The sequence below is a fragment of the Lepisosteus platostomus genome, chromosome 1, assembly GCF_059453375.1.
Source record: "Lepisosteus platostomus isolate fLepPlt1 chromosome 1, fLepPlt1.hap1, whole genome shotgun sequence".
Lineage (NCBI taxonomy): Eukaryota > Metazoa > Chordata > Actinopteri > Semionotiformes > Lepisosteidae > Lepisosteus > Lepisosteus platostomus.
In genome coordinates, this window is record NC_142611.1 from 63,016,322 (window position 1) to 63,031,925 (window position 15,604).

The 15,604-nt window shown below is 54.5% G+C and overlaps 1 protein-coding gene across 7 annotated transcripts in view; it reads left to right on the forward strand.

Moving 5' to 3' along the window:
* The first annotated feature begins 293 nt into the window (after positions 1-293).
* The window catches only part of baz2a (bromodomain adjacent to zinc finger domain, 2A), a 43,647-nt gene continuing 28,336 nt past the window's right edge, over positions 294-15,604 (forward strand). For 4 of the 7 annotated variants that reach the window (XM_088633448.1, XM_088633452.1, XM_088633451.1 and 1 more), the window contains exons 1-4: positions 3,629-3,851; positions 8,076-8,208; positions 9,486-10,448; positions 14,698-15,519. In XM_088633448.1, coding sequence (XP_088489574.1) covers positions 8,079-8,208; positions 9,486-10,448; positions 14,698-15,519 — 1,915 coding nt within the window. In that variant the 5' untranslated portion in view covers positions 3,629-3,851; positions 8,076-8,078. Of the gene's footprint in view, positions 666-3,628; positions 3,852-3,998; positions 4,279-8,075; positions 8,209-9,485; positions 10,449-13,412; positions 13,868-14,697; positions 15,520-15,604 lie in introns of those variants that run through there. The other 3 variants (XM_088633449.1, XM_088633450.1, XM_088633455.1) reach the window with 3 other exon arrangements.

Below are 15,604 nucleotides of genomic sequence, written 5' to 3' on the forward strand. Positions count from 1 at the left end.
ATGACAGTTAAAAAACATTTTTCACTAATGGCAGTATTTATTTTACTACTTAATATTATGCCGGGTACCATGCGTCAAAAAGGCATAAAATTGTTCTTTTAAAAATCATTCAAATGGTTCGGTGCGTCTGTGGCAAATTATTCACATTAATTAATGTGGAGACGGGGGGCGGTGTATCATATTATAGACAGAACAGTGCAATTAAAAAAAAAGAGTAAGACGCTCGGATCCCTGCAAAGGAAGAACTCTCAAATCTCGTTTCTCCTCACTCGCTTTCCTAGCACTCTCGCATCGGGACGTGCATGTTAAAACGTGTGCATTTCAGAGTGCGATTCCCCCTGGCTGTTCGCCGTCTCCCCCAGGCTGGTCCGCACTGTCCAGTGTGGGTGTCCTCTCCCCGGTCTGCGCCAGACCCGTGCCGCTGCACATCGCGCGAATCAGTGACATCACCGCATCGCCCGGGCGCCGCTGACCACCTGCTCGGCTCGGCTCGGCTCCGCCAGGCGAGCGGCGCAGGAGCAGACCCAGCGACGCGGACGGGGCAGGCGAGAGGAGGACGCAGCGGAAAAGAAAAGAAGCCGAGAGAGAAAACTTAATTCATTACAATACTTCTCTCTTTCAAATTTCTCCTTTTCGAAACCACCGTCTATAACTGGACCCGGGAGGTAAGGCTAATTTAGATGACGCTCGCGGGCGGAGGGGGGGGGCTCGTTTTTGGCAAAGCCGCCCGCGTTATCTAATTTCCCCCAACGGTTATTTTTTTAATTGAAATCCATTTTGTTTCGTTTCATCCCCCTTGTTTGTGTCCCCGTCTTTCTGTCTCCGGCCGTGCGCGTGCGGTATCACTTCCTGCTGCCTCTCGCCGGCTTCCGCCGGGTCCTGCTGCCGTCCGAGTTCGCGCAGACGCGTCGTTTCCTTCGCTTTCGGGGGTCTCTGCCCTCTCTCAAGGACTGCGAGCAGAGCACACAGCCGACAAGCCTGAGATGCACTGCTTAACAATCCCTGTCACCCTTCAGATCGAGACCCGTACAAGTATTCAAGCATGCGGCCGTGGTCTCAAATAAGTGATCAACGGAAATATGGACCAAACTCCCTTTACGCCTTATTTGACTTAAAGGAGCTTTTACCAGCTGCCCCCGACGAATCTGAGAAGTCGAAGCCGATTTCCTCCATGATAAAGTAACAAGCCTGAAATCTCCAGTCTTGGGAGCTGGCATTTTTACCAGAGTGCCGGAGCTGGTAATAACACGGACCGGATCAATCTAAGCGCAGTCTAATAGCATAATGTAAGTGTCCAAGTCGCAGTGTGACATGACTTAGGGCAATACTCTTGTGCCAACACCCTCAAGACTTAGTTGGACTGTCTTCTCTCTGAGGATAGCTGCACGCCTTTCACCAAGAGCAGAATGATTATCCAGAGCTGATTATCATTTGGACATAATTACCTGTAGTACCAAAGCTGAGGGGAGCTTGTGAGTGTGGGACAAGAAGGTAGTAGTAGTTACCTCCCGGCTGCACAGCTGGTGAGTGCAGTAGCAATAGGAGTATCAGTGGCAGCAGTAGGTGTAGTAGCAGCAGTACTGTATATACAGTATAGTAGCACTAGGGGCAGCAGTGGCTGCAGTAGGAAGAATTGTAGCAGCAGCAGCAGCAGGAGGAGGAGTAGTGTCAGCAGTAGATGTAGTGTTGGAGCAGTTGCTACAGTAGCAGTAGGAGTAATAGGAGCACTAGCTGGAGCAGCAGTTCATGTAGCATTGGACTAGTAGCTGTAGTAGGAGTAATAGGAGCAGGTGCTGTCGCAGCAGTAGATATAGGAGGAGTAGCAATAGGGGTAATGGGAGCAGTAGCTGCAGTAGAAATAGGGGTAATAGGAGCAGTAACTGCAGTAGAAGTAATAGGAGCACCACCTGGAGCAGCAGCAGTAGTAGCTGCAGTAGGAGTAATAGGAGTACCAGCTGGAGCAGCAATAGATATAGGAGCAGTAGCTGCAGTAGAAATATGGGTAATAGGAGCAGTAGCTGCAGTAGGAGCAATAGGAGCACCAGCTGGAGCAGCAGCAGATATACAGTAGGAGCAGTAGCTACAGTAGCAATAGGAGTAATAGGAGCAGTAGCTGTAGCAGCAGCATTAGTGGTGCTGTGACCCCCACCTCTTAAGAGCTCAAAGCCTGTACCTGCAGACATCACCCTCCTTCAGGGGGCCTCCTGTCTGCCTGCTGTGCTAACGTTCGGATTTCCTCTGCAGCTGAGCGCTGATTAGATCAAGCCCCACACAGGCAAAGGGTACAGGACCAATCAAGGTGTGCTGTGGAAAATGAAATGCTGTACATTATACAGCTGTGCAGTGAATAAGGCTCTGCTGCTGGTGTGGGTTTTTCATATGGTAGGCAGGCGTTGGTGTTTCTTTGATTATGATATCAGTTGTAGGTTTTGTATGAATGGCCTAGTGTAACTCTGTGAGCACAGATTGCAGTTTGAGAGGTGAGATCGTGATATTTGGATACCCAAACCATTTAAGTCTCTTTTTGAGGTTGAATCGCCCAGTTACAATCTTTCACCCTGCCATGGTGTTGCCTTGTTAAAAAAGTGGCAGCTGACAATCACATGCTAAATTATTGATGGCAATAAACTGCCATATTAGCACCAGCTTCTAAAGTTGTTAAATGGGTTTGAGTGAGCAGAGATTATTATGAGCTGGAATGAAAACCAGGAGGAACCCCAGCCCTTGCATGGATCGGGACTGTGCAGCCCTGCTTTAGGGTTCTGCATTAGTGTTTCCTACCAGCTAACCCTTGAGATGATAAAACTAAAGCCTACGTGTGCAGAAATTCATTACATTTCAGAGAAACATCAGACTCCAGTTCCTTAGCAGTTTGATGCATTTTGGTTTTTACCAGCTGCAGGCTGGCTGCATATTCTGAGTGAGCACCAGGTGCAGGAGAGTCCAGGCTTGCTACCTGATTTTGAGCTCCCTGGCAGAGGTGTGAGGAGTGAAGATTACAGGGATGCTGAACAACAGGTCTGCTGGATTGGGGTCATTTTCAGATGGCAAAATCTAAAATGGATTAAACTGCTGAGCAACCGGAGTCCTACCTGTTTCCTCGCCCCCAAAGGGTGTCTTGCCTGTAAAGGGGTTTAGTGTTTACAGTGCAAAGACGCCTGTCTCTAGCACGGAATAATTATTTTAACGCAGTCTGGTGGAATGGAAGCACACCTGGTCGAGCGAGTGACCGATAGTCAAAACAAACTCTTTAAGTTGACCTGTTTTTGCTCATCTCCAGGGATTCTCAACTGGGGGTTCCCCGAAACTGACAAGCTTTTCTCTCCCAACCTTACCATAAAAATAACTTTTTGAATAAGTTAGCATTGTATTAAAATAACCCCTCTCAGAGAGACTCAGCTCTGGTAGCGCTTACAGGAGATCCGTCTTTTGTGGCTTTTAATATGTTAACCCTGACAGCCGTACGGCTGTAATAATCACAGGCTTTTGGGTTAGGGTTATTTTTAAAATCGAGGGCCTTTCTTCCGAGGGATTTCTCCAAAAGGGACTCTCTAGCCAGGAAATGTGGCAGCAGGCATCAGCCACTGTTGTGTCAGGCAGGCGTTAGGACCCGGGGCAGCCTGGCGTCCCGCGGTGTGTATAGCACCATTCACTTCCTTTAGGTTGAATTTCTTTCTTTTCAATGATCATGGCTGCACTCAAATACACCAGCCATGTTTGCTAATTTGGAACCTAAAGGTTAGCGATTACCTGTTTTATTATTTTGACCTACGATCCCCTTTCCGAACTGTACCCGGACTTCCCTCGAAAGCTCAAAGGCACTGGTGTCTTTGATAAGCAAGGAATACGAGGTGGGGATTTTTTTATTTTAATTTTTTACTGTGCAAACTTTTGGAGCTCTGTGTGTGTGTGTGCAGTTGCTGTTTCAAAATTTCTCCACTGTGAGCGAACGGGGAAAAACAATGCGAGTTTATTAAACAAAAGAGGAGCGTCCGAGTTGCCTGTCGGTCGTAAGGAGAAATTTAAAGGGCCGGTTTTTGAAGACGATCGTTTTACGTTTTTATCTTTTATAATGCTAAAACCCCGGAGGGAAAAGATAGTATTTTAACCAAAAAAAGTTTCTGAATCGTGTTGTTTTTTCGAGGAATGCAGTCGCGGAGTGTATTGGAGAATGAAGTTTCAACAATTATAAATAACCTTTGATGTGGACTAGTCACTGTCTAATAAAGACGAGGCCTCAATTGGTGCCAGAGGCCTTGTGCCATTTTCATGTTTTAGGTAACAAATGATGTTTTTTTACTAAATAATTTCTTGGTCTTTACTCGGGACGTTTTCCCCGATACTGTGTTCCGTGGGTGAGTGGGGGCTGTGTTTCGGAAGTAGTAAAGCGATCTGGGACCTTAACGGGCTTTTTTGCAGTGTAATACTGAGAGAAAGGCCCGGGTTCGTTTCCCGAAAACACGCATTTATATTATTTAAAAGTTTTAATGAAAAAAGTTTAAACGCATCCAGTCGGCACACGGAGGGGCCAGGCGACGATGGCTCCCTCGTTGTTAACCTGCCACGTTTTCTGCCCGTTTTCCGTTTCGCCATTTCGGTGGTTTTTTCGTGTTTTACTCTGTTTTGGTTATAAAGTTGTCGCGTTTACTAAAGGTTGCCGGAGTAATTTTCGTTTTCTTTTTTTTCCTCTGTGTCGACGGGAAATCCGTGAGCTTACTTTCGTTATTCTGCGGTTAGCGGTTTTAGGGAGACGCCAAGAGGGGTCCGTGTATTTTTTGGGACTTGATTTGAGGGAGAGAGGGGGCTTGTTTTCATTTTCTGAACGCGTGGTCGGGGCGGCCGGAGTTCCTCGCTTGTTCAGGCGGAGTTTTAAATGTACGTGTAAAAATAATGGCCGCATTTTCTAAACCGGCCGGGCTTATTGATTGAGGGAGAAGGCATTTAAACATTTCATGAGGCGATGTATACCCATCCAGAGCTATTTTGTCGGTGTGTAACAAACAAGGTAGCTACCGAACAGTTTTCTTCATGTCTCCTTCTAATCCAGTAAACAACAACACCGCATTTTCGCTGCGTGTTTTTTGTGGGGGTATTTCTGGGGTTGGGGGGGGGACACAAACACTCATTTTCGGATTAAAAACGATGGAGAGCTCCCCGGCTTCGACGGCCAGAGCCCCTAGGAGCGGCAGCAGCGAGGCGGCCGGCGCACGGTGTGCGGTCCGGTCCGGCCCCGCGCATCGCATCGCTGCCTAGCAGCGGGGCTGCCCGGGCGGACTCGGCAGCTGCGACATTTTAGGAGTTGTGGAAGTGCTGTTGTTCGTGATGTCGTCCTGGTCGGCGATCGTGACACAGCCGCCCCGCAGATGACAACGCCTGCTCGCTTCTTGTACGCTGGCCAATTGCTGCCTGCTTGTGCGTTGCATTACAGCAAATGATGCAGAAGCGAGTCGTCGCTGCGCCTGTAAGAACAGGCGAAAAAATAAAATATCGCACGTTTTAGGGACTCAACTTTCCCCCCCACCTGCTCCGTCTTATATTTTAAAAACAAACTGATGAAATGCTGTTTACATTTGATTAAATATCAAAATGCCTTATTTTACGTGGGATGTGGAGTCGGTAAAATCGAAAAACAAAATAATTTTGTCAGCTTTTGCAAAATATGTGGGGCGCTATTTTCTCTGAGAAACAATATCTGGACACGGGTGATGACTTCCCGAGCGAGTGTGAAGTATTTTTTTTTCATTATTATTGGACCGTCTTACGAGGGACGCGAGTGGAGCGGGCGGCCAGAGCCGTGGCAGTTACATCTCTCGCCTCTCCGCCTCAGTCCCGTCGTGCCCAGCGCGGCTCCCTCGCGAGCCTCAGTCCTGCAGGAATCGCAGCTCTGAAGAAAATCCCAGAATCCTTGAGCCCTGCCCGGGAGCACGCTGTAACGTGAGCGGTGACCATAAAAACGTTCACAAAGAAGAGGGTGGCCTTTGGGCCGGTGTGATCAGCGAGGCCCCCATTAATCGGGCTGGCGCATTTTACTGAATGATGGATGACCGAACCCGACAGGCCTTCCCCTCCCCAGCGCTTGGTCTGGTCACCCCTACGCTGTCCTTGCTGTAAGGACGGGGTCCTGGAGGGAGGTGGGGATCTCTGGGAGCCCCATTCTTCTCTCTATCCCAGGCTGGCTGCTCCTGGTCCTGCGAGCCCGGGGCAGAGGGCTCGGGGCTCTGGTCTCCCAGCTGGAGGGCTGTGGGTTTGAGTGCAGATGCTGCTGTTGGACTCCAGCAGGCTGCCCTACCCTGCTGGCTCCTGTCTCCCACGGTTGCTCCATGTTTAGGGGGCGACCCTGTGACCTAGTTCTCCAGTGTTGGCGACCGGTGCCCATGCACTTGGCTACTGGAGGCGGAGTAAGCTATGACCTGCTGGAGTGTACCCCAGCGTACCCCCGTTCCTGCAGGAACACTGTGTCTGCTGGTTCTCATTCCAGCTCCAGTGCTTACTGGTGACTTACAGGCACTGGCCTGCTTGCTGGCTGAGACTTGTGTTGAACCCGTTTCTCCAGTCAGTCCCGTGTGTCAGAAATACCCCAGCTGAAGGGCACTGTTTCTACAGCTTCATCTCCCAGAGCCTCACACAGCCTCTCCTCACCCTGCTGGCTGTTCCTTCTGATTCAGCAGCTCTGACGAGGTGATCAGCTGGTGAGGAGCACACATGGCCGGGGAGTGAGACTGTGTCAGTGACAGAGACAGGAGTGGGTGACAGTATCAGACACAGGCACAGTGCGGGCTCTTTCCTTCTGCAGAGGTCTGGTCTGGTTACTTTTCACGCAGCGCGCCTGAATGAGGGCAGTTCTGAGACCTCTGAAATACCAATTGCCCACCTCATCTGAGCGAAAAAGTGCCGAAAGTAGATTTGCAAATTACACCCCCAACAGGAGAGCTGAAATGAGTGAGCCTGTGATTGAGATCTCAGCTGGAGCAAAACCCCGAAGAGACGGTGCTGCTTCAGGACCTGGGCTGGGGTAGCAGCCAGGACTGTTGCATGCCGAGCAGTTGGATTCATGTTCTTTCCCCTGCACAATCATGCCTGAGACCAGAACTGGATGGGAGTCCTGTAGTTTTTTTTTTCTCAGTGGTTACAAACGGGGATTTTAGCGCCATAGAGCTCCAGGTCTTGAGTTTGTTTGTGGCTGTCTGTGTGGAGCTTGCATGTTCCTGTGCCCGCGTGGCTTTCCTGGTTTCTTCCTGCATTCTGAAGATATCGCAGTCCAGGGTAATTGGCGTCCTCGGATTGCCCCCCGCAGCGACCTGGTGACCCCCTGGGAGTGTTGCCCAGCCTCGCGCCCTCTGGCCCCTCTCCCCCGAATGAAGCTTGGAGGTTAAACCCTCTCCTGAATATCGGGGGGGGGTGGGATGGGGGGAGAAACGGATTGTAGTAGTATTCTGGATGTGTTTTTCCCAGAATATCTTCTCGGTTGTAGTCGCAACCGGCAGGAGGTCATCTTCAGAGCGGCTCGGGCCAAAAAAAGGAAAAGACCGCTTTCCTCTGTGCGGTTAATGAGTCTGCAGGGTCCGCTTGCAGGCAGCGTGGGCTTTCTTTTCCAGTGCAGCCCTGGTGTGCACCGCTGGAGGCCCGCTGTGCCTTTTCTCCTGTGAGAAAACAGGCTGTGAGACACAGGCTGGCGAGGGAGAGGTTGTGGTGGTTTTGTGGGCGTCATTGGTGGCGCAGTGCAGGGGCCCCCCAGGTTGGTTTTGGATCCGGAGTGCTGTCTGTGTGGAGTTTGCGTGGTGTCCCTGTGTTCGTGTGGGTTTCCACCAGGTTCCTCCCACAGTCCAAAGACATGCTGGGAGGTAAACTGGCTTCTGGGAAAACTGGCCCTGGTGTGAGCGTGTCTGTCTGTGTTTGCCCCGTGATGGACTGGCGTGCCGTCCAGGGTGTACCCTGCCTCGCCTGCTCGATAGGCTCCAGCTCCCCTGTGACCCTGAACTGGAAGAAGTGGTTGGAAGACAGAGGGATGTTTTTTTTTTTGTCCATTCACTGTGCATCATCGTGCTTAGTGCCTGTCTTTTTTTTTCTTCTTGCAGGTCATGGAAGCGGACAACCATTTTAACTTCGGCGGTCACCCCTCGGCGCCCGCCGGCTCAGGACTGAAGCTTTCCTCTGGGGAGTCTCTCTACACTAACGGGTCCTCGATGAGCTTCCCTCAGCAAGCGAAGAGTGAGTCCGCCGAGATGGGCGCGTCTCGCGGGGGCGCCTCGGTCTTCCTGGGTGGGTTTTCCCAGAGGGGCCGGGGGCGGAGGGACAGCTGCAGTGCCCGTTGTTGTTGGAGTTGCGGGCGATGGAGGGACACGGTGCCCATTTATATCAGATTGGCAAGGTAGCACGGTGGGGCTGTGGTCTGGGCTGCCACCTCGCAGCACTGGGGTCCTGGGGTCAGTTCCAGACCGGGGTGCTGTCTGGGTGGAGCTTGTGTGTTCTGCGTGGGTTTCCTCCAGGTATCCTCCTTTTCCTCTTACAGTCCAAAGACATGCTGGTGGGTAACTTGTCTTCTGTAGCCCGTTGCTAAAGCAGTTAGAAACTGGATGGATGGTCCAGATGTCAGAAGCAACGTGATGTAAGTGGGGGTCTGCGAGCTCCTTCATTCGTTACGTGTATTGAGAGCGTCTGTTCGTACAGCTGGGGATTTCACTGGAGCACTTTGTGTACAGCAGCCGTGTCTCACCTGGGATTCCAGTGACCAGCCCTGGCCGCTGCTCCGCACCGCTGCCTTCCTCCCTTAGCTAACACTGCTGTCTGAGAGGTGTGCTTTCGCTAGCAATGGGCCCATCGCTCGTGTGCGTTAAAGGGGCGTCGCGCAGGGAAAAGGGACAGGGAGAGCGAGCCTGTCTGAGGAAAGAGCCAGTCACAGGAGGTCAACAGCAAGGGAGCAGCAGTGACCCCAGTTCGCAGCCTTACTGTTTAGTGCCTGTTTGTCAGCAGTCTTAAGAACACTGGCAAGCTCACGCGCAAGAGGAGCCATTCGACCCATCTGGCCTGTTGGGGAGCTAATTGATCACAGGCTCCGGTCCAGATGTTGAAACCAGTGGCGACTGAAGCCGCCAGCTGGCGGAGCCCGAGCCTCGAGTCCAGCCGAGACGCCACCTGTGAGGTGCCACCTGCCCGCATTGGCCCCTGTCCGAGAGCATCGGCGTCCGCGGGTTTTGTGACGAGGACTGAGAGTTCAGGAGGGGCAGAGGGCTTGACAGGGCAGACCCCTGCCTGTCTGCTGCGAGCATCCTCCCCTTCATCCCCGGCTCGTTAGCGCTGCGGCTTTCACGTCGCCAAACGCTCGGAAACAGATGGCCGGTGCCGCAGGTGGTCTTTTTATTTCTCTAACAAAGCCCCGAGAAACGGAGGGCAAAAGATGGTTTAGTTCCTGATCTGAAGGCGGAGAATCTCCCCAGCGATGCCCAAATGTGTACAAGCTCACCCCTGCCTCTCTCCCTCTGTTCCAGATCTGAACGGCGACTTGAATGTGAACGGCATCACTACTGTAATCGGGACCAGTGCGGCTGGGTCCCACATCTCCTCCCACCCTTCCTACTCCCTGATGGGCAACCACCAGACCGGCCTGGGCTACGACTACCTGTGGAACCAGTCTCAGTATGTCCCCGCCATGGGGGCGGGGCAGGGGGCGGGGCCCGGGGTGGGCGTGCACCACAAGCAGAGCCCAGGAGGCGGGGTGATGCAGTTGCCCCAGCAACCGCAGCAGCCGCAGCCGCAGCAGCAGCAGCAGCAGCCGGCGCCGCCCCAGCAGCACTTCCAAGGACACGCGCAGTACCAGCTCAACGGGGGCGTGGGGGCGGCGGTGACGACGGCGACGGCGGTCTCGGCCGCTTCAGCTCGGCAGGCCCCCGCCGCGGCGGCGGTGGCGGCCCCACCTCCCAACGTCACCCTGAGAGGGGCCCAGTACTGGAACAGCGGGAGCCCCAGCCACCAGCAGAGCAGCTCCCCCCTGCCTATGAGTTACAACTCGCATGGCGTGTACGGGACGTACCCGAGCCAGGTGCATGCCCAGATGCCCCCCGCCCAGCATCACCAGCAGCAGCCCCAGCCGCTCCCCCATCACCACCACCACCACCACCAGCCTCAGCAGCAGCAGCAGCACTACGGCATGGTGACCAACGGCATGCCCTATTACCCCATGTCTCAGCCCCAGCGCCAGATGATGACCCCCCCCGCACAGGCCTACTCCTCCCCACACGGCAGCCCGCAGCACGTGACCCTGAGCCGGAGCGCTGCGCCCAGCCCCCTCCCTGTGCCAGCGCCACTGCCGCCTGCGCCCGTGACCGTGCCCGTCCCGCCCCCTGTGAGCGCGGCGCCTGAGAACGGAGGAGGAGGAGGAGGAGGAGGTGGCCCCCTGACCCTGGACAGCACCTCGGGCATGCGTGCGGCTCTGCCCCCCTCCGTCACGCCAGGTGGGTGAGCCTTCGTGTACCGGCCCTGGCACCCTGGCCCAGGTGCAGCGTTTTGGGGATAGGGGTGGGGATGGAAGGGTAATCCGGTGCCGGGTTTTCCTTTTAGCGGTTCCCGCGGGTGGGGCAGCAAAGCGAGTCGCTTGACGCTCACCCCGCGGACCTTGTCCGTCTGCGTCTTGTTTCTGCAAGACCAGACTTAAAATCCTGCCTTGGCTGGAAGCAGCTGGAATCGCAATTGGCGGCTTCTAAACTCCGGAACGGATCAGCCTGCTCTGCAGCGGGAGGCTCGTTCCCCTGGTTTAAAAAGCACAGCACGCCGTGGGACCTCAAGGCGCTGGCTGCAAACGGATCGGCCTGCTTCCTTTAGAGACGCGTCTGATTCGGCTGGGAGGGGGGGGGGCGGGGGCGAGTCATTTCCCGTGTTGCTCATCGGGGTCTCTAGCGCAAGGACCGGTGCCTCCAGCCGCACAGAACCCCAGCTTGCAGCCTCTGCAGGCCTGTTGCTGAAGGCTGTGCAGGAAATCGTGCAGATTTCAGAAAGCGCAGCTGTGAACATTTTCTAGCTTCAGACCATGTGGGTGTGGAAGATCTTTTTTGTTTCGCAGATCATTTTGAAATCTCTGTCTTGGCTGAGAGGGGGAGCCTGTAGTTCTTGGGCTGCAGGGTCGGAGAGGTGACAGCCTGGCGATGTCCAGATCTCTGGGTTAAGCGGTTCTTGACACTTTTAGGATCTTAAACACTTGAGACGAGTCATCCAGAATCCTCAAGGGCTTTGGCGAAACCAACCCACCGTACTTCTTAAGAATGAGCATTGAAACATGAACCAGTGAGCACAAGTGAAAGCTGGGAACAGGAGGCACTTCTTTACCCAAAGGGTGGTGGGAGTGTGGAACAAGCTGCTGTTACTCAAAGCCGATACCCTGTATCCTCTCAGGAAACAGCTGGATCACATCCTCAGATCCATTAGCTACTAACTACCCAACGGACAGATGGTCCTAGTAACTCTTCTTGTCTGTTATCTTTCTTAAGAGACCGACCGACTAGTTGAGTTGCACTGCAAATCTTTATTGACACTGAGCTCTGCCAGCGACCACAAACACAAAGTTGTGCCCCAGGTCTTGGACTGGAACAAAGGCCCCGTGATCTGTCCACCCTGCTTTGTGCATCCAGCGTCTAAATAAGTCCAGGAAACTTGATCTTGATTTGTGGTGTTCTGAGCAAACCTACGTCTCCACAGAGTCTGAGATTAGCTCTAACCCGGTGGAGGCAGGGGGGTGGGAGGAGCTGGGATCTCTAATGTTAATTGGGAAAAAATAGCTCTTGAACAGAGAAAGCAAAAGTTAAACATGGAAAGCATGCAGAGCTTCTTTTATGAACTTCTATGCTTGTACATTTTTCAGACTTGATGTGTGTGTGTGTATATACACATCTCCTTTCCATTGACAGCACTGATGTTGCCCACAGTGTTATCAGCGTCCTGTCTGATTTCCTCTGGTGGGTCTCAGCTGTCTGTTTCCTGAGACAGTAGGAGGCTGTAAATCTCTGTGACTCGCCTGTTTCCTGAACCCTCTTTTCTCTCGGGTGAGGCCAGAAAGAACTCGGCTACAGAACCCACAGCCATCTTGCCTGCCTGTCTGCCTTTATCTCTTATCTTTGAATGAGCTGGAGTTATCAGGTCAGATGTTTCTCCTGTATTGAAGCAGGAAGAGATTTAAGTGTTTTATCTCTGTTGCTCTCAGTACATACTCCAGACTTGTGGTAAAGCTTATCGGTTTTCTGGATGATCGTGTTGGGAAGGCCCTGTGTGATGCCCATCGCTCATTCTGAGTCATACCATAAGCAGTCTGCTGGGTTTTGTGCTTGGCGCATAGTCTAGATTGCTTTCCCAGCATGCATGGGTGCCTGGTTTTGGGGGTGAGGGGTGAAGGGGGGGGGGTCTTGACCCATGCTGTATTGAGTTGTATTTGTGCCTAGGCTTTAATTCTTAATACAGCTGCTTTCACTAGATAAATTCCCTTTAAAATACATTGAAACTGTTAATAAAGTTGCATTGTAAAATACAGCTCCGTGACTCAGTAGTGAAAATTGCTGCCTCGCAGCGCTGGGGCCCTGGTTTAAGCCCGGATCTTTGATTGCTACTCGAGGAATTTGCATGTTCTCCCTGTGTTTGTGTGGGTTGCCGCCAGGTGCTCTGGTTTCCTCCCACAATCCAAAGACATGCTGGTACAGTAGGTTAGTTGGCCCTGGTGTGGGTGTGTGTGCGCCTTGCGCCAGTTGCCTGCTGGGATAGGCTCCAGCTCCCCAGCAACCCTGAACTGGATTAAACGGTTTAGAAAATGGATGACTATAAACACCCCCCCCCCCTGCTCGGCACAAGCGTGACTTGAGTCCAGCTGTTGTCGGAAGCGCTCGAGCAGCGCGCAGCACTAGTGTTCCCGCGCGCGAGGCCTGATTTTCCACAGAGGCAGCTGAAGGCTAGAAGCGGGTGAAATACGCGCTGATTTGTGAATACCCAGCATCCCCCGCCACTGGGAACCTCCCGCCGCATCGCGGTGGACTAATCAAGGCAGAAGCCAGCAGCCCGGCTTGGGGCGAGTCGGGATGTCCCCAGGGTCATCCGCTGAGTTTCCCAGCCTTTCCGGTGCGGAGAGGGGGATCGCTGGGATCGCTGCTCCCGCCGCCTGCGAATGGAAAGTGCCTGCTCCCAGAGTCAGCCCCGCCGTGGAGATGGTTTCTAGCCGGGGAATGGCTGTGGAGTCTTCTCTCCAGCACGGTGCAGAGTTCAAGTCGGATGAAACGGATGATGACGCACTTTGAGCAGGGCGTGGCTGCTCGGAATCTGCCCCCCCCCCCCCCCCCCACTCCGCTCGAGCGCAGGTGTCCGGCTGCAGCAGGAGGACAGGAAGTTCCTCTTCCCAGCGCTTGGCCGGCTCGCGCCTCCCAGCTGATTCTTATTTTTAAAAGCCTGCTCCCCTGGCCGGTGGCCCCCGTTCAGACTTCCTGCTCTCCCCTCCAGCGGCGCGCGTTTTCGAGACAGCTGCTCGGGGCCTCGGCGGTACGGCCCCCAACCCGCCAGGCTCTGTGTCTGGTCTCTGCCGCGCGCACAGATCTCTGCGGCAGAGTCCTGGCCTGCGGCGGCTCTTTAACGCCCCCCTCCGCACGGCCCTGCCCCTTCCCCCGGTGGCAGAGGGGTCCCTGGCGATCGATCAGCTGGTCGCCCTGCGTGGGAGCGGTCAGAAGAGGACGTCCTTTGTTTAGTTCCAGTAGAAGAGAGCCAGGTGTCTTTGGCCAGGGGCGGGGGGAACGGAGGAGCGATCGAACGCTCACCTGTTCTGCAGAATCTTTGTCTGCAAAGTCTCCGTGTGTCCTGGCTGTTTGGCAGTGAGGAAGGTGGTCGGAAATGAACCCTTCACAGTTCGGTAGTAGAAGGCTTTGTGCTTTTTCTGATTAAACCTGCAGGTGTGGTTGTGCTTGTGCCCCAGCTACGCTTCAGCCTGCGCTGTTGACTGTAAATCTCCGAGCCTGTATGTTGCTTGAATTGCAACCCGCAGGCCCGTCGGTAATTTGTATTCCTCCCTTGCTGCTGACAAAGTCAAGGGCGTAAATAATATATTGTTTGCCTTTTGTTTAATTGTATTGCTGTTTTATTACAGTATTTGTGATCATAGTTTAATTCCAGGAGATCAAAAATGATTCCACAAAAAACAGGTTTGGAGTGGGTCTGAGTGGCATTTGAATAGGAAAATCTATGCACCTGCTGGTCTGGTCCTGGGGGGTCAGTGTGTCTGCAGGGTGTCTAATCCCAGTCATCCTGGGGAGGTCAGTGTGTCTGCAGGGTGTCCAGTCCTGGTCCTGGGGGGGTCAGTGTGTCTGCAGGGTGTCCAGTCCTGGTCCTGGGGGGGTCAGTGTGTCTGCAGGGTGTCCAGTCCTGGTCCTGGGGGGGTCAGTGTGTCTGCAGGGTGTCCAGTCCTGGTCCTGGGGGGGTCAGTGTGTCTGCAGGGTGTCCAGTCCTGGTCCTGGGAGGGTCAGTGTGTCTGCAGGGTGTCCAGTCCTGGTCCTGGGGGGGTCAGTGTGTCTGCAGGGTGTCCAGTCCTGGTCCTGGGGGGTCAGTGTGTCTGCAGGGTGTCTAATCCCGGTCGTCCTGGGGGTTCAGGGTGTCTACACAGCACACTGAAGCGCAACAGCCATTCTGCTCCAGCAGCTGTATACCATTTCAATCTCCTCTCTCTGTATCTCTTATGATCCACAGGGCACATGAGCAGCAGCTACAATGGCATGGAGAGAGTAGCAGCCAGGCTCCCCCCCGCCAAGACGGACGTTTTTGCCCCCGATTCGGCCCCCCTGCAGCCCGTAAGCGAACCCTGCCATCAGGACAGCTCCCAGCATGCCCTGCCCAGCTCTGGACGCTCCCCGACTGAGTGCAGGGAGACGGGGCACGCCGTGGGGGTTCCTGTAGAGGCGGCCTCGCGGGATCCTGATCACGGGGACCAGAGGAGGGGCTCCCAGCTGGGGGGCGCCTCCCTGGGAAGCCCCTGCCCTTTGGGAGCCGCACTGAGCCAGCCCTCCTCTCCTGGGCCAGGAAGCGACATGCAGGCGGCAGCCCACCCAGCAGGTCAGACTGCAAGGCGGGACAAAGGAGAGGGGCCTGTGGCCAGCCCTGCCTCGCTCGGGGGGTCCATGGACGGGCCCCCCCGGGACTGCGACTCCCCTGACGAGTCCTCCCAGATGGCCGGGTCTCTGGACGACGTCTGCGACACAGAGGACTCCATGAGCAGCTTCCCTTGCCTGCTGGAGGACTCCGGGCTCGAGGCCCCGGGGGCGGGGGAGTCGCGCTCGGGGGGCGGCGGCTGCTCGGGGGAGGGCTCCCCGCAAGGGGGCGCGCCCGGGGCGGAGGAGGAGTCCCTAGGCGCCAGCTCCGCCGCGGACGACTCCTCCCTCGAGTGCTCGGCCCTGGCGGAGACGGCGCAGAATGAGTCCGTGGGCGACTCCCTTAACGAGGCCTCGCAAGCGGCCGTTTCCCTCGCCTCCGCCTCGGACAACGCGATCTCGAACGCCTCCTCTTCCTGCAGGGGTGAGCCTCGTCGTCTGCTGCGATAGCCCGGTTCTAACTACAGCTACACTCGGCATCTTCACACTGGCGGTCCTGCGTGGTTCTT